Source organism: Oryza sativa, chromosome 9 (assembly GCF_034140825.1).
Source record: "Oryza sativa Japonica Group chromosome 9, ASM3414082v1".
Taxonomy (NCBI): Eukaryota; Viridiplantae; Streptophyta; class Magnoliopsida; order Poales; family Poaceae; genus Oryza; species Oryza sativa.
Window position 1 is genome coordinate 19,528,415 of NC_089043.1, and position 19,346 is coordinate 19,547,760.

The following is a 19,346-nucleotide window of genomic DNA, read 5'->3' on the forward strand; positions in this document are numbered from 1 at the left end:
TAAGTTGTTGTTTATGACCTCAAGCTTCTATTGATTCATCTATCATGTTTATCTTCCTCATGTGTTGAGAAAGGGCATAATTAATCAACTATTCATGAATCCCATTTCCTCATATGGGAGGTAACATCAGGTCAGCCACTCAATTTGCATAACGTTAGTCCGGAATCTTTGTATTTTAGGTGACTCCTGTTTATTTTTAGATATGATAGTAATCTCCAAACTTCCATCAATAAAACACATGAAAGATAAGGACTGTGTCAAGTATTTTCAGTATTGTTCTTCTCCTTGCCCCATAGATTTGGAAGTTAGCTTTTGATCAATAATAAACTGAGTTTCGGAATAGCAAGCTACAGTATTTGAGAAAAAAAACATTAAAAACCATTCAACTCTTGCCTCTGCAACAGGTAACAAGCTTGCTCTTTGCCATTAACCTTATCCTATTTTGTTCATCGTGCTTAAATATGATCCTATTTTCTGTCAAGCACTATGGTGGTGTTTTATATGAGATCTGAAACTCTCAATGTACTGAAAGTGAAGCATTGCTATTATTATATTCCTTGCAAAAGTTGCTACAGTATCATCCAGAATTTTAGACTGCAGTCTCTGTTGCGTCTGTTTCCCTTCTTTTCTTACTATTTTTTTTATCATGCAAAGTGTACTTGAATTTTTAAATTTTATTTTAATACAAATATTCCGCAGCAATGCGCGGGGTATCATCTAGTTAGTTTAACATAAGGGCCCATTTTTAATTTTGGGGATAAAATTTAGGGTTTATCTTGCATATATCAGTTTTTTTGTACCTATTTTCAGTTTAGGAAATTCAAAAACAAATTTTTGAGGAAGATTATATGTAATTTCTTGATGATGCTCTAAGTTACTGTGGTGTTTGAATGGTTTCACCGATAAATTCGGAGTCAATTTGACTCTTTACATATTCCATTATTTAGAGGCTGATGTTTGCCAAATGCCCAAGTTCTAATGCATCTTTAAGTCTAAAGGGACGTGCATAATTGATTGAATGGAGGTAGTGGAGAATGTTTTGCTCTTGCTCGGAATATTGGGAAGGTTGAATACTCACATTGGAAAGATCTGTAATGTCAACATGAGCATGTTCTCCGTTAAGGTATCCTTTAATTAAGATCGTAGAGACGATAGATCTTTCCAATTCTCTATTGCTCGTCATCTATTATCTCTACGATCTTTATGAAAGGATACCTTAATGGAGCCTCGTCCTAGTGGACGTGCTACAATTAGTGTCGTACAAACTACTAGCAAGCTAGCCTCGCTAAAGAAACACATGGGGTGATATTCGCGTGTTGGCACAATTTGCCGTCAATATGTAAACTCTTAAGATATGTCATCGAAAATATGATTGACTATGGATTCGAGCCATAACACATGGTTTCATAAAATTTGTACGATTTTTTCGATCTAAATCGAATCACTAGAAGAAATAATCTTAAGACTTATATTATGCATGGAGCACTCACCTGTCACTGGAAGAAATAACCTTACCAGCTGAGTACTCCATTCATAACATAAGCTCAGGGCCAGTTTAAAACAGATAAAATTGTAAATGATAGATGATGGATGATCTGTTTACCGGGTTTAGTTAAATATATTATATAATATAATTTAAAATAGCTTAGAAAAGTAATATATGTTATCTTTTTAGAACTATATAGGCTACTATTGGAGGTATTGTATTTTTGAAAACATGGTATGAATAATCCACATGATAATCCATAATTCAGTTTTAGCTATACCGAACTGGACTCGTGAATGTATCATGGTCTGAAGACTCCAATATGGTCATTGCTGCATGGTGCATGCTCCCAATTTCCAAGATCAGTCACTCCATGAGAGAGAAGTTTGAATGGTCTCGTCATGCGAGAACTCTTGTGGTCATGTATATGAAAAATTTGTCGGTCTTGTTAGCACACCTTTGAGGAGTGATCCTACTAAATACAGGTCAGGGATCGATCATATATAGGAACCTATTCACAAAACGACTTGCAACATTTTTTTTTGTTTGCTTGATAACTGATATTTTAATCTCAGTTGCTTGTTTATGCCAAATGTCGTGACCTAAACAGCTAACAGGTTTTAACATCAAAAGAGACTCGGGTTAATTGTTATTCTCTCTGATCCGTGTTGATCGCAAGCCCCATTTTGTGTGATGTGGGTTTGGTGCTCTACTGCTTGAATATTAATTAGATCCATGCTTTACACGATAAAAGCGTCCATACATATGGAGTTGTACTAAAAAAAGTAATTAGTCTTAACACTTTGTATCACAGAATATATCTTGGCTGCTGGTCATACCTGTAATCATAAGCAGAGGTTGTTACGTACCTCTTGCGTGGGGACAATGGGGCCATTTCTTTCTGTCTCTTTGGACTAAAATACACCCAAATGCATGAGTTTATGTTATCTTTATCCAATGTAATACTTGTCAAACCCAGATATGTTAATGGGCGAAAGAGCATATCAAATTAAACAAGGAACCATGGTATATACCTTTAATTTTATAGTTATGATTGACACATCCGTTATACAATGAGATGTGTTAGCAAGACATCAAGGGACTTGACGTAGAATTTTGATTGGAATTTTTTTTATTATCGAGAGCATATATAGCGTTGATCTTTTTTTTAAAAAAAGAAAGAAGCGCACTGATTATTGGAAGAACAAACACTATATTGAAAATTTGCCGTACTTTGTTTTGAGCTTGTTTTAGCGAGGGTATGTCCAGTTAATAGCTGTCTGGTTATATTTAATCGTATCTTGCATATTAATTAGAGCAACTAAGTATGTTTACCAGAGGGTTATTAAAGCAGAATCAAGTAGGCTAACTCTTCCCATCAGTTAGTTCGCAGGTCTGATGATGCCGGCTTAATTAACGCCGTGAAGGCTGTTTTTAAAAAAGAGAAGTCTAAACACGATTTCATAACTTATCGGTATGGCAGATGGCCGTACAAGAGGGGGCAATTTTTCTTGTGCAATTTGAGCTTTTCAGGCAGGCGGTTGTTGAATACAAGTGTCTAATCTTGACTCGCTAACCCAACAGCAGCAGCTTAATGATGCGTATTAGGTTATTGCTCCTGAATATTGTAATGCCGAGGGGCCTGGCAATTCTGGAAGCTGATGCGTTCTCACTTCATAATCTATGCGTGCATAAATAGGAAGGTACCGACATGTTCTTGCTCCTCTTAAGCATTCTGAAATTTGTAAGACGAAGACCAGATAGAGAGCCTTTCCATAATTGTACGATGTCCATACGATGGCTGCAGCTCTCCTCCTATCTCATTTTGACTTCACGTCTACTACAGTATTATTAGTAAAAGTGATCGACAAGCCGAAGCCAATTCAGTCAAGGAGTGGTTACTGGTTAGTGCCAACAGACTCAGATTTACATCGCTTTTTCAAAAAGATTGTGCATAAGACATCATTTCATAGGACCAATATGCATGAGAACAATGCACCTAAAAAAAACTCCAAACAAAGGCAGCCAGGTTTGCTTCCAATGTACATGTAATAAGGGGATGCTAAAAGGTTTGGACACGCATTCAGTTAATCAGATTGCTCTCGGTGCTGCAAGGGCTGTCTGCACAAGTACAAACATGAAAGCATTTAATCCTTTCATAGGTTAATCAGATTGTCTTAGATGTTGAATGTTATCGCTGATTCTGCAAGAGCTCTGTCTGCAAGCACAAAAACGAAACCATCTCGTTCTTTCATAGATGTGGGACCATGGCCCGTTGTTCATAAGATTCGGAAATGGCATCTACAAGTATAAGAAACCAACTTGAAGTTAATAAATCAGCAGCAAACAAGGAAGAATTAGGTAGCTTATTAACTAGCACATAATAAAAATTGCCAGCTAGAGATAATATGCTCGATTCCCTGTGCCGAGGTATTGGTAAGATAAACTAATAAACAGCAAACATAAGAAAGAGGCAGTCCTACTACTGAAGTACTGATAAGTTCAACAGGTGGCATACCTACTGGCGAACACACTAGAATGAGACGCAAAGAGAAAAAGGCCCACAGAATACCACAAATGCTTACGCAAAAAAAAAGTGTGAAAAGAAAATTGTAAGCTGGTGCGTTTTCAGTGTGTGTAAATGGACAACTAAAGCTAAACATGATTGGCAGTTTTTGGCTTTATTTCTGAAACATCCAAATAGAAGCAACCAAAATATTCACACTGTTCTTGGAAAAGTAAGGTCAAACTATGACTGTTTGCTAGCAAACGCAAGCATAACAATCAATGCAAAGGTGCATACCCCAAAAGTCCTCTTCCGTGCCACTTTCTTGGTGTAACAGTTAAGTTCATTGATGATCCCTGACGAATGATGACTAGAGATACTTGACAATCCTCATTGGAAAGAGCTTCAGAGACAAGCCTTTCTTGCAATCTATCACCTGCTTCCACATTTCCAAACTTTACTATCTCATCCCAAAGCTGCAAGCCATCCACAGCAGCAGGAGAACCATCTGTCAGTTCATCAATTATGGCAAAAGGAAGTCTGGTCACAGCATCTTCTTCCATAGGATCATTTTGAGATAACCCACTGTGCAATGAAGCAGGTGTGCCTGCACGAAATCAAATATGATGAGAGATCAACAATCCTAATATCCTTTGCATCATGATTTAACTCATGCTCTGGTGGTGAGGTTAGGACCTTAATTTTATGTAGCAGACATTTAACAGAAGCCTAGCCAATGCTTTTATATACTATGTGCAACGCACCACTTTCCATGCACCGGTTTGCACTCTTGCCTTTAAGATACTTAAGATGATTGGCAAGAAAAAGAGAATAACTCACTTTATGTTGGTTATTCCATATTTATATCATCGAGGAAAACAGAATACAATTGCCAAGCCATCATTTTGTCACTGAGGGTACTTTTATGTTGCAGAATTAGTGAACATGTAGAAATTGCAAAATTGAAGGTATTGGTTGGCTATAGTGAAGATGACTAATAATTGATTCGTATGAGAAATCATAGCACATCAGAGTATGGGAAAGAAACCTATGATCACAGAAAGTATGCTGTTTTGAATTCTCATGATCTCCAAGAGTTCAAGGCACATCTTTGACTATTACAAAGTTACAGAAGTACAGTATTTATGACATCTGGAATTCTGGATCATCTGTTCATATTATCTTCATGGGACCAATATAGAATTTTGTGATAAAATGTTGGCAAAAAAATCTAAAATTTTGGCTGCAGCTCCTACGATGAGAAATTTTATATGAACAGACGGTGATTAAAACTTACCAGAACTTGCAGGGATTGACGCTTCATTTCTTGACAATTTTGTTGAGTGCAAAACTTCCAGATTCTTCTCAATTTTGTTCGTAATATCCTTGTGATCATTCCGCAATTCTGCAATGAACATAGTACAATATAAATACCAACTACAGCATGATATGTATAGAGCATTTAGTATACATACATCATATGCCAGCCCAAAGCCCCAAGCCACAATTCTAAACGTAGTCCACTATTACCCAAGGCTGAACATTGCCCCGCTGGACCCACACGTTCTGTAATATAAGTTTCCCTTGAACCTTCAAGAAATATAATTTTCCCCCAAACATTTAAGAAACTTCCTATAACTGGCACGTACTGTAACTGTCTCTTGTTTCATTTACTGCCTATTTTCCCATTCATCTACATATTAGTCCTCTTTTTCCTTCACCCCCATGTTTCATGTACATTTTATATATATATCGATAGTAGCACCCTAGTAGGTGAACTTATCACAATCCCATCCAAAATATGAAGAGACTTTCTGATACTTGAGAGCAAAACATAAATGAGTCACAGAGATCCATTAAAAAAAAGGGTTTCCTGAACACATTGACATGCATAAGAATCATGAGAAAATGCAAAAAGAAATGCTCAAGCTATAAAATTCAAAACATTCAGACCAAGGTCACATAACACAATAGCCATCATGTATATACGGTTTGCACAATTTCCATCCTCGCACCTCATTAGAACAGCCAAATTCTAAGCACCACACTATCCAGCCCCAACACACTGATCTTATCACATAGTACATAATACTGACCCACCCCAACTTCGCTAGAGAAACCCATTAATTCATTATAATCAAGCATCCCCATTGCTGGTCTTAAATGGAGTTCATGCATAACCCCGTACCAAACAGATCACAGTAATCGGTAACAGAACAAGCAACGGGGGCAACCATACCGGCGAGCTTGCGGCGCTGGGCGAGGACGGCCGGGATGTCGATGTCGGACCTGGGGAAACCCTAATCCAGAGCCAGAACAAAATCGCTTAGCTAACCGGTGGCAACCCCCCCCCCCCCCCCAAAAAAAAAAGGTAGGGTTTAGGTTACCCACCTCCGCGTCCACGAGGCCGCCGGTGATCCCCGGCCCGACGGGCACGGAGAGGGCGGCGATGATGGCGTCCATCTCCGCCTCCACCGCCGCCCGCCGGTCCATCAGCCCCACCGTCTCCGCCTTCAGGTTCGTCGCCACCATTGCTTCCCTCTCCCTCCCTCTCTCTCTCTCTCTCTCTCTCTCTCTCTCTCTCTCTCGGCTGCTGCTGCTTCTCGTGGAAGCGACGCGGATTCGCGAGGCGGTATTATTCGTTGTAGAGTTGTACTGGCGGTTCGGTCAAACAGTCGTGGACCGTTAGATCCTGGACGGACGGTCAGGATCGGACGGCGCAGGGGGTCTCTTCCTTTTCTTCTTCTTTCTTCGGGAACCCTCTCGCGTGCGGCGGCGGCGGCGGTCTCGGCTCGGCCTCCTCTTCCGCACCCTCCTCCAGGAGCGCGAGATCCGGTAAGCCCTAGATCTCTCCCTCGCTGCCTCGTGCACTGGTTGCAGCTCCGCGATGAGGGATGGATGATGAGGTTGTTGTTTGTTAGGAATTGAAGGGGTTTTTTTTTCCCATTTTTTACGTTGCTGGGTGGGGAAGGATGGTGTCGATTGCGTCTGCAGGATTCCGCTACGAGTTTGGTTCTTCCTATTGTTTTAGGCTGTAGATTCTAGTAAGATTAGTTCGAACCTGAACTGTGCCGGTTGCGATTGAACCCTTGAGAAGCTGAGTTGCTAGAGATCAAACTTCCATGCCGTGTGAGTCCCCTCTCACCTAGAGAGTGTGTGGATTATGCAGAGCGATATTCTTGAGCCCTTGTAGAGAGAATGAGGAAAAGAGTAGTGATATTTCTCAACATTGTCATGTAAACAATTCAGTGGTGCATTCTGTAAAGATATGTGAAGCACACTGCACACGCTGAATTTGGCCATTCATAAGCATTTTGCCACATTTGCAATAGTACAATTATAAATCGCTTAGTGCCCTAGCCTGGAAGCTTCCTTGAACTTCTTAACATTGACTATCCATGAGAAGTCTTAGGGTCTTAAAATAGCATTCATCTTTAAAAAGGGAGAAAAGAAAAACTGTCTATGCGAATCATGAAACAGAAGGATTCTGAAACTAGAGAAGAGATTTTATCCTAAGCTTATGTAAGAACTTATTACAGAAATATTATAATTTTATTTCTGTTAATGGTTTAGAACTTTTAAAGTATATTGCCATTTGCCCTGTGCTGTGAGCTCCAGTACCACTGACCATAACACCACTAATTTAATCATATCAACTTCTTGAATTGTATCGACGACACTGTTTTGTTACATAGCCAATTTTGATTGGTTACAGTAAGTTTATATTTGTAGTTTTCTGTGCTTACAATTTACCACTCTCCTTTTCACCGGTGACCGATTCTGGTGATCACTGTGCTTCTGTTGATGCAAACTTCTTTTACTATGTTGCATTGTTACTAATGAATTCTTTTAGCTGAATACTGTATACACCTACTCAAATAAATACAGTATACATTGGAAGCGATCATACAAAATTGCACTGGAACAATACTGTATGCACTGAATGTCTGAAAGTGATAGTATCAAATAGCACCTAACTGTTTCGATCTTCTAAGCAATCATCAGTCATCACAAATCAGTTGTTCAAGATGATCATGCTAGTCTCTTGATTCTTCTTGGAACTGATCCAATGCTGTTCAATTTTGTTTTCAGAGATGGGGAACACTGCATCTGGGGCGACTGAAGCTTCAGATTCGACGGAAAAAACAGAACAAGCTCCTCCAGCTGACACAAAACCAAAAAAGAAGATCTGCTGTGCTTGCCCAGACACCAAGAAGTTGAGAGACGAATGCATCGTGCAGCATGGTGAGGACGCCTGCGGGAAGTGGATCGAAGCCCATCGGCAATGCCTGAGAGCCGAAGGTTTCAACGTCTGATGCCATGCCCCCATCATAGGCATAGCAAAGTGATATTTTGCTCTTGTCATAATCCGCTTTCGATCCTGAACCAACATGATGAATAAAAGATTCTGTTAGATCTCTAGGATGAACTCGCTGTTTCACTTTCGGAAAAGGGGACAAGTCACTGAACATGCCAATTTGCAAGAGGGCATATGTCTTTTTCCTAAGCACCATTGATGTGCAATTGCCTCAATTGATACTGTACGAAAGAAAGCATGCTTCTTCTTGTCCATTGACTGGACTTAAGATTCATTTAACTTTTATGCTTGGATTATTGCTCTTCGAATCACCACATTACCAGTGGTGAATGTACAAGATGCTGTCAAACTCTCTCTGTAAATCTTTTTACCGGTGCATGTTGCTTCAGTTTTCTGGTCACATTGCGTGCTTGGCGTACTGCCATACACAATGCAGTGGTGCTGGGCTTGTTGCATTTGTGCTCTTCGTGCGGATGCCGTGGATTCTGGCACTTTTCCAATATGTATATTTCTTATAAAAAAAACTCACTTTTCCAACATCAGGGTCGCGTGGTTTGTAAGCATTTCGGTTCGATTCTGTAGTCTCCAGTTTTGCTTTTTATTCCTCCTTTTTTATATTCCAAATGATTTTGTGGAAATTGTGGCAGAGGATTGCCTCAAGGTTCCTCACTGCTGTCTCATGCATGCATCATCCAACTGCATCGCCATCGTTTCGTTTATGCTTATCTTGCCATCGTTTCGCTTATATTTAGCTTTATCCATACTGTTTATGTAGTCAAAATAAAATCTATGGATAAAATTTTTATATGCATGTCTTTAGGGATTCAAAAATAAATTGTGTAAAATAAAGTAGGGTGAAAAAAAAATACTAAATCAACTCTAAAATTAAGTTTGAAAAAATAAATTTTAGCTTACAATCATAAGCATAAGCACAAATGAACGATGGATGCACCAATAGAGTCAATATGATTATTAAATGATTTACTTCTTGTTAATTTAGCGGTAATAAAAGAATATTCGCTCCGTCCCAAAGTAGATATCACTTTAGGATTCAAAAATTGTCCCAAAAAGCTTGTCACTTTAAAGTTCATATTTGTCATATCAATCACATCAAATCAAAATTTTCTCCATTCTACTCTCTGCCTACCAACCATATATTCCCTCCGTTTCATAATGTAAGTCATTCTAGCATTTCCTACATTCATATTGATGTTATTGAATCTAGACATATATATCTATCTATATTCATTAACATCAATATGAATGTGGGAAATGCTAGAATGACTTATATTGTGAAACGGAGGAAGTATCATTTAATAGAGAGTATTATACTACCTCCGTTTCAGGTTATAAGACTTTCTAGCATTGCCCGCATTCATATATGTGTTAATGAATCTAGGCACATATATGTCTAGATTCATTAATATATATATATATATATATATATATATATATATATATGAATATGGGCAATACTAGAAAGTCTTATAATGTGAAACGGAATAAGTAGTCATTTTTGCTAAATAGAGAGTATTAGCAGAGAAGGATGATAGGTATATTGGGATGGAGGTAGTAGTATAGTAGCCTCGGAAATATCTACAGCAATCTAACCTTGTGGAAATTTATACATATGAGGTTCCGTAACACGATGTGAATTCAGTTATATAAAGAAAGATTTCTTTAAACTTGTCATTACTCTTCCCATCCTAGATGAGACGTATCCTAGATTATTATATTTTAGAACGGAGTTAGAATTATTATGCCACGCTTACAATCTCTTAAAACTTTCTAAATCAAACCTTACTTCAATAATTCTTTAAGCTATTTATTAACTTTGTCATATTTGTTCCATTTATACGACTAATTTTTCTGTCTACAATTTATCCAATTATCCTGTCGGACCCCGTCCTCTGAAAACAAATCATCCTAGCAACAAGATCTACTTATCACCGAGCGCGAATCTTAAAGCTTTAGAGTATCAGAGTCAGAAACTGATCACCAGGCGTGAATCTTAAAGCGAAAGCGAGCCGAAAACAGGGATATAATCCGAACAATAACCAAAGCCACCAAAAAACGTGAAAAGTAATTGAAAACCTAGTTTACCCGCACCGTCCGATCTCCCGAGACGACTCGCCGACCACCGTCCGTTCTACCTATAAATCCACGCGGCCCGAGCCACCGAAAAATCCAGCCAAGAGGGGAAAAAAAAAGGGAAGGAATTTTTTTCTTTTTTTTTTGTTCGCCTCCGCTTCTTCCTCACGCAGCTCTCGCCTCGCCTCGCCGCCCGCCACTAGAGAGGAGAGGGAGAAGGAGGAGGAGGCAAATCCCAGCAAAAGAAGATGCAGATCTTCGTGAAGACCCTGACGGGGAAGACCATCACCCTCGAGGTGGAGAGCAGCGACACCATCGACAACGTCAAGGCCAAAATCCAGGTTTGATTCCTCCAAGCTAGGCTATAGCTGTGAATGATGCGACGGCGTTGGATGGATCGCTGTCGCTGGTCGTGTTTCCCTCTTGGGGGAGGGGCTTGATCGACCGATCGATCGATCTAGCCCGCGCCCGTGTCGCGCGATGGTTCTTGCCCTAGTTAGTTATTTACTGTGCCATCAGAGTTGGGTTTTGTTCAGGTTCGAATTGGGGGAAGTGGTTTTGAGAAGCTGAAGCTGTATATTTTTGTCCATTCACAGTTTGTAGATTAGTTGCACTAATTTTGAGCTATGCCTAAAATTAGATCAAGCACGAAAGGATAATATGTTCGGGGAGAAATTAACATTGAGGATGAATACGGTAGTAGGATAATATGTTCGGGGAGAAATTAACATTGAGGATGAATACGGTAGTTGCTCCTCTTGAGGTTGAGATCGCCGAATTCGTGCAAATTTGATAATGAACGCTCCATTTCCATGTGATTGCACAATGTTTGTCAGGTTGAATAGTACTGTACAATTCAATAAATAATCAATAACATCGTCCCTTGCTATGAAATTTGACTTGTCTGGAATTAAAGATGCTTTGAGTTGTGTGTTGTATTAGTATATAGATTATTAGTCAATAGTCAAGAAATAAAGATAGATGGTAATCTTGAAAAGCTGCCTAGGGTAGTGGAGAATATGTCAAATGGTGTGGTCCAATGGCATACTCATATTTTATCTCATTATTTATGACGTTGTCCTTTATTTCTCCTAGACATGCGAACCTTACTGCCTTTATGGAATTCATTCTTTCAGTGAAGGTCCCCATACTCTTTGTCTAATGATTGATCGATTCCATGAGATTTAGAAGCGTATCATTGGTCTATTGGTCCTATCATATCGTTTGTTGCCAGTTTGATCAGAATATCATCCATAATTCTGCGTTGTCGATGCCTGTCTTACAATTGTAAAAAACAAGTGCAGTGACAGTTTGTAGCAGCTACTTCGGTCAGTGGAAACTAAGCTAACAAGTTATTTTGTTCACTGTCGCAGGACAAGGAAGGGATCCCTCCAGATCAACAGCGTTTGATATTCGCCGGCAAGCAGCTGGAAGATGGGCGCACACTGGCCGACTACAACATTCAGAAGGAGTCAACTCTTCACTTGGTCCTCAGGCTCAGGGGTGGCACTATGATCAAGGTTAAGACCCTCACTGGAAAAGAGATTGAAATTGACATTGAGCCCACCGACACGATCGATAGGATCAAGGAGCGTGTTGAGGAGAAAGAAGGCATTCCTCCCGTGCAGCAAAGGTGTATATTCTTGGAACTGCATTTCATATTCTGCTCAAACCAGTTTCTAAATTTTTCACACATCGGTGCAAAGGTGGTCTGCTACTATATATCTAGGACTAGTATTATCTGAGCTGACAAAAGTATTTGGTTTCTTCTTGTAGGCTTATCTATGCTGGTAAGCAGCTTGCCGACGACAAGACTGCGAAGGACTATAACATCGAAGGTGGCTCTGTCCTCCATCTTGTCCTTGCTCTGAGGGGTGGTTATTAGTAAAGCTAATGTGCTAGTACTTAGCTCAATACCTTCGAATGGCTGAGAAAATTTACTCTTGTTGGCATGGAACTTGCGAAGGGATAATAACATGCTAGCTTTGCACATTTGCCTAGTGGGAGAGGTTGTCTTCCATGTTATTATCTTATATGATTTGAGGCATATTATTCCAGATTCACCAGTCTTCACTGTTGGATGTGCTGTGGTTTTAGCTCCGTTGATTGAATCTTCTGTGGTCGCCAATTCTTTTGCTAAATCAGTGTTCAGTGATAGCTGAATTTGGAGATGTCACGTAGTGTTATGATTTTTGTGATGGCAAATAGTGCAGTAGCCAGACAAGTCCAGTGCAAAAATCAAGTCCACTTATGCCAACATGCAATCCATTACTCTTAAGTTCAATGTCATGCCTTGCAAAGTTGCAATCTCAAGTATTCTGGTATAAACAACAGGATAAGTGTTAAACACCAACCTCATGAACCCTTTTCATTAGTTTTTCGCTTCTTGTTCATAGACATTTCCAATAAAAGGCCCTAGCAAATCTCTCTCAAGTCAAGATGACACTATAGTAAGCTACAACTTGATAAACATACAGAAAGCAGCAGGTAGAACAAGTGCTTAGTACTTAGTGCTTACACCCTTACCCCCACACCTTTCTCTTCACTGATCTGAGCAAGGATCAAACCAAAAATGATGTGCAGCCAGCTGATCAACTTATCTTTTCTGTACAACCTAACCCAGAGCTAAATTAAAAGAAGTAAACAAGAACCCTATGAAACAGAATATCTCCTGTTCCTAAGAGGTGGGAGGGGAGAGGGCTTCACATCTGCAGGCTTAGCCGACAATGGCGGGCTCTGTGAGCTACCTGACGTCTCTGAACCTTTGCCATTCTCTCCCTGCCCCTTGCTGCTCCATATCTTGTCAAAGATCCTCCTGGACCTTGACTGCAGAAGGAAGCCGCCAAGCTGGTCCTTGAAGCTGTTCCTGCCTCCTCCCCTGTGCTCGCTCTTCCGGTGCTCGACCTCTCTCGCGCTTAGGCTGGTCGCTTGCTTGTTCAGCGAGTTTGGATGCCTTGGTATCCGTCTTTCGCAAATGTCACTCTGATCCTTCATAATAGGCTTTGCGCACGTGTGTCCTCCACCATCCGTTAGAGCAAGCGCATTGCTGGAACCCGCCCTCAGCTGTTGGAAGAAGAGGACCTGCACCACCAACCGGAGCGGTAGGCGGTCGTTTTGCGTGGCGTGCATGCTTGCATCTGTTGAAAGCTTCTTGACATCTATCAGACCGCAGATCTTCTTCTTGTCGGCTTTACTTATGTTTGGATGCTCCTGATTAGAAAGAAGCAAATGATCAGATGCCGTTATAAGTTATAACATACAACATTTACAGGGGTTGAGTTGGATACAAGTGATTTATCAAGTCTGCTTCTATGCCAGAGCAAAAGAAAAATAAAAATGCATTAATCTTGAGTTTTAGAAGAGTGCAGCACCGAGTAACTTATTGATGAGTCACAATCCCAAACAGGGTAGTACTATACACATATTTGTAAGTGTTATGAACATACCTTGAGATATGCATCAACAGCTGAGTACAAGCTGTCATGAACAGGCCTAGCTGCTTCTGGAACCGCTGTTGCTAGTTCAACAAATGTAGACAATGAAAGGTCTGGATCTGAAGCTACTTCAGATAGATAGCCATCAACCAGCTCTCCTAAAGCCAAAGTGGATTCTTGTTCAAAGTTAAGCTCAATCATTTTGTCATCAGATTTCTCAACAAAACCACCATTGTGGGACATCGCTGTTCTTGCAACAAATCTCTGCACAAGATTATGGACTAACTTAACATCGTGTGCGCCATCACTGGGTGAAGCAGCAGGTAGTAAGAGATCCTTAACCGAAGCTTTGTGCAACTGGAAACTAATCCTTCTCATAAGTTCTTCCTTCACATGTTGCCCAGCTCCAACCAATATAGCAACTTTCAACAGTTTCAAGAGAAACCTGCAAGAACAACCTGATGTCTTATCTGACGGCAATAACCATATTATAGTCTCGACCAAACATTGGTTCCTTCTCATGTAATCCTCCGCGACCAAAGCATCATAAGAATCTGGCAGCCATCTGACAGCATATGCTTTAAGGGCTTCCCCTATCAATTCAGGTGACATTCTCCCCTTGGATTTGACAGCAACCATCACTCTCTTGTAGAGGTCAACATCGAGCTCGCATAAGTCCTCAACCCACCAGTCTTTAGGAGCTATTGATGTTCTTCCTGTTGATTCAACTATTTCAGTACAGCTCATTCCTTTCCTGCTGTGACTGTATGACCAGGTTACATTAGCTGGATCCACAGATGTCTTTGAAGCAATAGCATCTATACATCTGCCGATGACCTTCAGCTCTTCGGACCAAGGTAATAGTGCTTTTGTGCTCTGGAGAACAATGATAGAGTCTTTCCAGCTACGGAGGATGCTAGAATTTATGAAGACATCGATTTTGAATATCAAGTTTCCCTTGTCCACATCTTCAGTCATTTCAAGGTACTCTGCTGCACATCTTGCTGCAACAACATTGTGAGGACTGAGGGTAACAACCATCCCATAGCAGAACTTAGCGCATATTTCGAACGCTGTCACTCCTCCAGGAAAGCCATCTATGTGGACCTCATCAGTCCCCTCCTCGGTGGCCTTAATAACTAACCTCTGAAGCTTGCTGCTCTTGGACAGAAGGGGAAACTGCACAAGCAATCAAAATCAAAAATATTTTTTCAGTTATGTTTGTCAATAAGACATTTCCCTGAATACCAATCATCACCATTCACCAGCAAGAAAACATAAACATTTATAAGAAATAACGTTTGTACAATGCAAAATGTCGGAGTTTGTTTTTTCTTAAAAGGTGGAGAATTGCACTAGTCAGTGTATCCCTCTTATTCCAAGGTACTGTTTCTTTAAGTAGTATTTTCAGTCAAATAATTGTTGTTGAAACAATCTGATAGTCACAGCAGGACTTAAATAGCTATCTCACACAACAGTAATTACTTGCAAAAGGGTTGCTAGCACAGAGATCAACTGATCAAGTACAGAAGTGGTCCATGCAGCCTATTATTTACTTGATTCAACAGCTTTTCATGCAGCATAGATCACTTTCTTTAAGCTAGAAACTTTCCATGCAAACGAAAATATGACAAGGTCACTATAGTTCTAATATTTACAAATAAATACTAATCACACCAAACATTTATTGAGATACTGCCAATGAAAAATTTAACATGAAACAGTATGCAGCTTATTGGAAAGCGATAGCGCAGCAACAATCAGATGTGAAACATAAATGCTGAATAGTGAATATGCTCTGTTACTGAGAGTATGAAAATGAAATCCTAAGTTTGAGCACCTATGCGGCTAAGCCTCAGGATATACTATATGTAAGTTGTAATACATGTCTAGCAGCAGTGCTTGTTTCTACCTTTGTCACTATTCTAAAGAAAAGATATAATACTTTTGAGTTAACTTCAGTGCAGTTGTGGAGAAATATTAGGAGCCCAACCTTATGTAAGTAAAATTTGACTTCGCTGACATGCACAATGACATCTGTTGCGAGGTCTGAGATCACATATCTGCATGCATAAAATAGAAACCGTAAGCAAATAATATTGCAAAAACAAACATATATTTTCCCTAGATAATATAATAATAGTCCTAAAAAATTCTAATAATAGCTTTTACCTAGTTTTAACGTTTCTTATGGAGTTATTTTTTTTCAAATTACACACATCAATGGTGGATAACCATAGAATGGTGCAAAAAAAAACTAGTATATGAGCCTAAAGGCAGTCTCAGATCAATATTCTGAAATCAAATGCGTATCCAACCAGCATATGGCTGCCCATAAATCATGAACAGTCGCTCTCTCAAACAAATGACAACAACAAAACACATTCCTATTATTCTAAGGTATAAAGGTCTTGCCAAAGACATGCACTGTCTATCGACAATGGACGAAAACATGAGGTGGCTGTTAAATAGACTGCACATTTGCACACCTCGCTTTCCGGTTATTCCAGTTCACTTAAGAAAAGCATGCGAAAGGCGCCACTAGAGTTGGTAATCAGGACACGCATGCATCTGTTAGCCACTAATGTCCAAAAACCTATCATGTTCACTTAAGATTAGCACCATCCCTTTCTCTCTTTTGAGGATTATCTGTACAAAAGGATGACTTAAGCTCAGGTTGCCTTGTTTTCATCAGGTTAGCTTGCTACGAAAGCATCTTGCCATAAGATCCCAACATCACATTCTGCTTTATGCCTCTCATCACTATGTTATTGCATTCATCAGTAGTACAGAACTACCAGATTGTTTCAAAAGCCGGCCGTAACGAAGCAACTTGCAGTGTGGATTCTTTAACTGAAGGGAAAGTGAACTCCTATCAATTATTAGGAAGATGGTGAGATGACCATCGTTTTCTTCTTTCCTTAATAATAAATTAAACCATCTAACTTTACCAAGTTGCCCAAAACAACAAAACATAGTGGTGCCTACCATATAATAGTAACAGAGTGAAGCTTAATTCTCCTAACCCTCAGATCTATTCTGCACTAACCTAGCGCCCTAGCCACAAAGAGGAGGAAAAAGAAACAAGTACATGCTCAGATATAGCAGGCATAAACAAAGCCTTTCTTTTTAGTCGACAAATGACTTTGAGCAATCTAATTCAAACACAACCAAGAAACAACTGCTACCAAGCTACGGATACCAGGAAGGCAATTTGGCTTCAGCTTATGCCCAATGATTAACCGCATCACAACGAGAGTAATTTATTTAATCAGATGATTGCCCATCACTGTAAACTAAGACGTTTAACAGCTAGCATATAGAATCACGACAAGGAGATAGACACGAAAGAAAATTAATCCCAAGAGAAACAAGGAATGCCAGCTCGAAAGATCAGAAGGAAAAACTTTGGTATGTGATGGATCCAGTTCACAAAACTGTAGAGAATCACGCATGCTATACATTAGTACAAAGGACACAGTTTGCAAAAAGAAAAAAGAAAAAAAAAGAAAGAGCAGAAACGATAAACAGCTTAGCACTTCCCAAGAATCAGTAGTCAACTCACCCAGCAACTTCAAATGGGAGACCATTTTTGGGAAGAAAACAAAAGTACAAAGTACGAACAAATTTGGTATTAGCAATCGAACAGGGGACTTGTAACCAATACTCAAGCATAATGTGAGGTCCAAATCCATGAACAAGCCACAAGATGACAAAAGAAAACATAGCTACTCCCATTCTATTAATTAAGAGAAGCTAGAAAACTGATGCAAGAAGAGAACTTTCCAAACGACTCCCATTCTATTAGCTGCCACCTTCATTCTCGCAAAACTTCATAAACACAGAGAAGCCATCAAACGAACGATTTCTATTGCAAGATATCTCCCCAAAAAAGCTTCAAAAAAATCGTTCTTTTACACCACTACCCAAGAAAGAATCCAATCCAATAATTAGCAAACCAACATGATGAACAGCAACCAGACACGTTCGTAATCGACGCCTCCCATAAACAAGCAAAGGAAAAAAAAAAGAACAGATTTTGACTACCACCTTTGCATCCTAACAACGTTATCAGAGTCAGACACCCAAAGAAACGCAAGCGAAGATCACACTTTTCTTCACCCAAACCGAAGCTAAAGATTGGAGAGGAGACGAAGGCGGCGCCTCACCTGACGTCGGCGCCGTCGGACTGGAAGGCGTCGGGCTTGGAGCCCAGCTTCATGAACTTCATCTTCTTCTTCTTCTTCCTCCTCCTCCCTCCCTCTCAGAGCCTCCTCCTCCTACTCCTTCCCATGCACGCACAAGCAGCTGAGCTAGCTGCCTGAAGAAAGCAACGCAGCAGCAGGAGGAGAAAGAGAGAAAGAAAGAACAGTGGCGAGTGCTGCTGCTGCTGCGGCAACTATACACCAACGGAGAACGAAGCGGTTGGTGAGGAGGAGAGTGATTAAACGCAGCAATTAAAGAAACAGATGTGGTTGAATGGAATGGAAGAGAGGAGTTGCCAATGATGCCGTGGAGTGTGAATGATGGGATATTATTAACTCCTCTCACTCCTCTTTCTCTCTCCTCTGCCGAAGCCGCCTTCTCTTCTGCTCTCACTAGCAAATTGCAATGTCAACATACTGCTCCTCTCTCTCTCTCTCTAGACTTGTTGCCTTTCCTCTGATCTCTGCACCTCTTTTCTTCACTTCAACGCACTAATAATAGTACTTACACCATGACCATGCTCTTAGCTGATGCTCCGAGATGATTACTTTCGCTATGATTATATATAATACCGTACTTACTCCAGCAATTAGCTGGGCTAATCACTTGTTTAGTAGGGTGCTTTTCTTTGGTAGTAGTGTTTCAGGGTGCGCCAGCCTTTACAACGGATGGTAGTGTGATTTTGCGCGCAGCTGCACAGGTCGCTTTCGGTGTGCGGCGCGGTTCAGAGAAGCAAACAATTCTTTCTTTTTCTCGAGAGAATTTTGAGGGTAGCAAACTTAACGATGTAGGCTATGTTTAGTTGGATCTAAAATTTAGATTTTGGTTTAAATTGAAGATGATGTGACTGAAAAATTCTGTGTGAATGATAGATTGATGTGATGGAAAAGGACTGAAGTTTGGATCTAAATTTTGAATCTAAACGCAGCCGTAATGACGTATACACAATATCCATACTCTCTCTCTCTAATCTCTTTCTCTCTCCTCTTGTCATCTAGAAGGCTCGTCCACGTCGTTTTTGCAATACAAAAATGGAGAGTCTCCTCTTTTCTCTGAACTTGTACTGTTTACATATGTTATCCTAAGTTTGACATGCAACATGTATAGTGACATTTGTTTATACAACTCGAATACCTATGTACTTGTTTTTTTAAAAAAAAAAACTACTATGTACTACAGTAGTAGAGTTCAGTGATTGACCTTCTAGCAATTTACTTATGGAATTCTTTAGAAAAATATTAGCTCCCCACCATTCATTTGGCTTGGTATGTAACCTATTCCATCCGTCTTAAAAAAAAAAGGCAA

The 19,346-nt window shown here is 40.0% G+C and overlaps 4 protein-coding genes across 4 annotated transcripts; 2 read left to right on the forward strand and 2 right to left on the reverse strand.

Moving 5' to 3' along the window:
• Window positions 1-3,391: 3,391 nt before the first annotated feature.
• Window positions 3,392-6,566, reverse strand: LOC4347083 (uncharacterized). The gene is made up of 5 exons (XM_015757101.3): window positions 6,384-6,566; window positions 6,232-6,292; window positions 5,290-5,397; window positions 4,290-4,599; window positions 3,392-3,787 (listed from the first exon to the last, which is right to left on the reverse strand). Exons 1-5 carry the CDS (start codon window positions 6,522-6,524, stop codon window positions 3,766-3,768), a joined length of 642 nt encoding a protein of 213 aa, XP_015612587.1. The 5' UTR covers window positions 6,525-6,566; the 3' UTR covers window positions 3,392-3,765.
• A 35-nt stretch (window positions 6,567-6,601) lies between these two features.
• On the forward strand, window positions 6,602-8,708 carry LOC4347084 (uncharacterized). Its single transcript, NM_001403799.1, has 2 exons — window positions 6,602-6,827; window positions 8,085-8,708. The coding sequence occupies exon 2, from the start codon at window positions 8,087-8,089 to the stop codon at window positions 8,306-8,308; it is 222 nt and encodes a 73-aa protein (NP_001390728.1). The 5' UTR covers window positions 6,602-6,827; window positions 8,085-8,086; the 3' UTR covers window positions 8,309-8,708.
• A 1,791-nt stretch (window positions 8,709-10,499) lies between these two features.
• On the forward strand, window positions 10,500-12,497 carry LOC4347085 (ubiquitin-NEDD8-like protein RUB1). The gene is made up of 3 exons (NM_001403800.1): window positions 10,500-10,742; window positions 11,775-12,034; window positions 12,178-12,497. Exons 1-3 carry the CDS (start codon window positions 10,650-10,652, stop codon window positions 12,284-12,286), a joined length of 462 nt encoding a protein of 153 aa, NP_001390729.1. The 5' UTR covers window positions 10,500-10,649; the 3' UTR covers window positions 12,287-12,497.
• Window positions 12,498-12,737: 240 nt separating this feature from the next.
• On the reverse strand, window positions 12,738-18,405 carry LOC4347086 (BTB/POZ domain-containing protein NPY1). The gene is made up of 4 exons (NM_001403801.1): window positions 18,005-18,405; window positions 15,829-15,898; window positions 13,848-15,014; window positions 12,738-13,611 (listed from the first exon to the last, which is right to left on the reverse strand). Exons 1-4 carry the CDS (start codon window positions 18,064-18,066, stop codon window positions 13,054-13,056), a joined length of 1,857 nt encoding a protein of 618 aa, NP_001390730.1. The 5' UTR covers window positions 18,067-18,405; the 3' UTR covers window positions 12,738-13,053.
• Window positions 18,406-19,346: the final 941 nt, after the last annotated feature.

Coding starts and splice junctions, on each gene's coding strand:
- LOC4347083 (XM_015757101.3), bottom strand. CDS start 6,524: ATGGTGGCGACGAACCTGAAGGCGGAGACGGTGGGGCTGATGGACCGG. Junction 5,398..6,231: donor CCAGCGCCGCAAGCTCGCCG/GTATGGTTGCCC, acceptor TGTTCATTGCAG/AATTGCGGAATGATCACAAG. Junction 4,600..5,289: donor GTCAATCCCTGCAAGTTCTG/GTAAGTTTTAAT, acceptor GATTTCGTGCAG/GCACACCTGCTTCATTGCAC.
- LOC4347084 (NM_001403799.1), top strand. CDS start 8,087: ATGGGGAACACTGCATCTGGGGCGACTGAAGCTTCAGATTCGACGGAA.
- LOC4347085 (NM_001403800.1), top strand. CDS start 10,650: ATGCAGATCTTCGTGAAGACCCTGACGGGGAAGACCATCACCCTCGAG. Junction 10,743..11,774: donor ACGTCAAGGCCAAAATCCAG/GTTTGATTCCTC, acceptor TCACTGTCGCAG/GACAAGGAAGGGATCCCTCC. Junction 12,035..12,177: donor ATTCCTCCCGTGCAGCAAAG/GTGTATATTCTT, acceptor TTCTTCTTGTAG/GCTTATCTATGCTGGTAAGC.
- LOC4347086 (NM_001403801.1), bottom strand. CDS start 18,066: ATGAAGTTCATGAAGCTGGGCTCCAAGCCCGACGCCTTCCAGTCCGAC. Junction 15,899..18,004: donor TCCGACGGCGCCGACGTCAG/GTGAGGCGCCGC, acceptor TTATGCATGCAG/ATATGTGATCTCAGACCTCG. Junction 13,612..13,847: donor CTGTTGATGCATATCTCAAG/GTATGTTCATAA, acceptor CTTTCTAATCAG/GAGCATCCAAACATAAGTAA.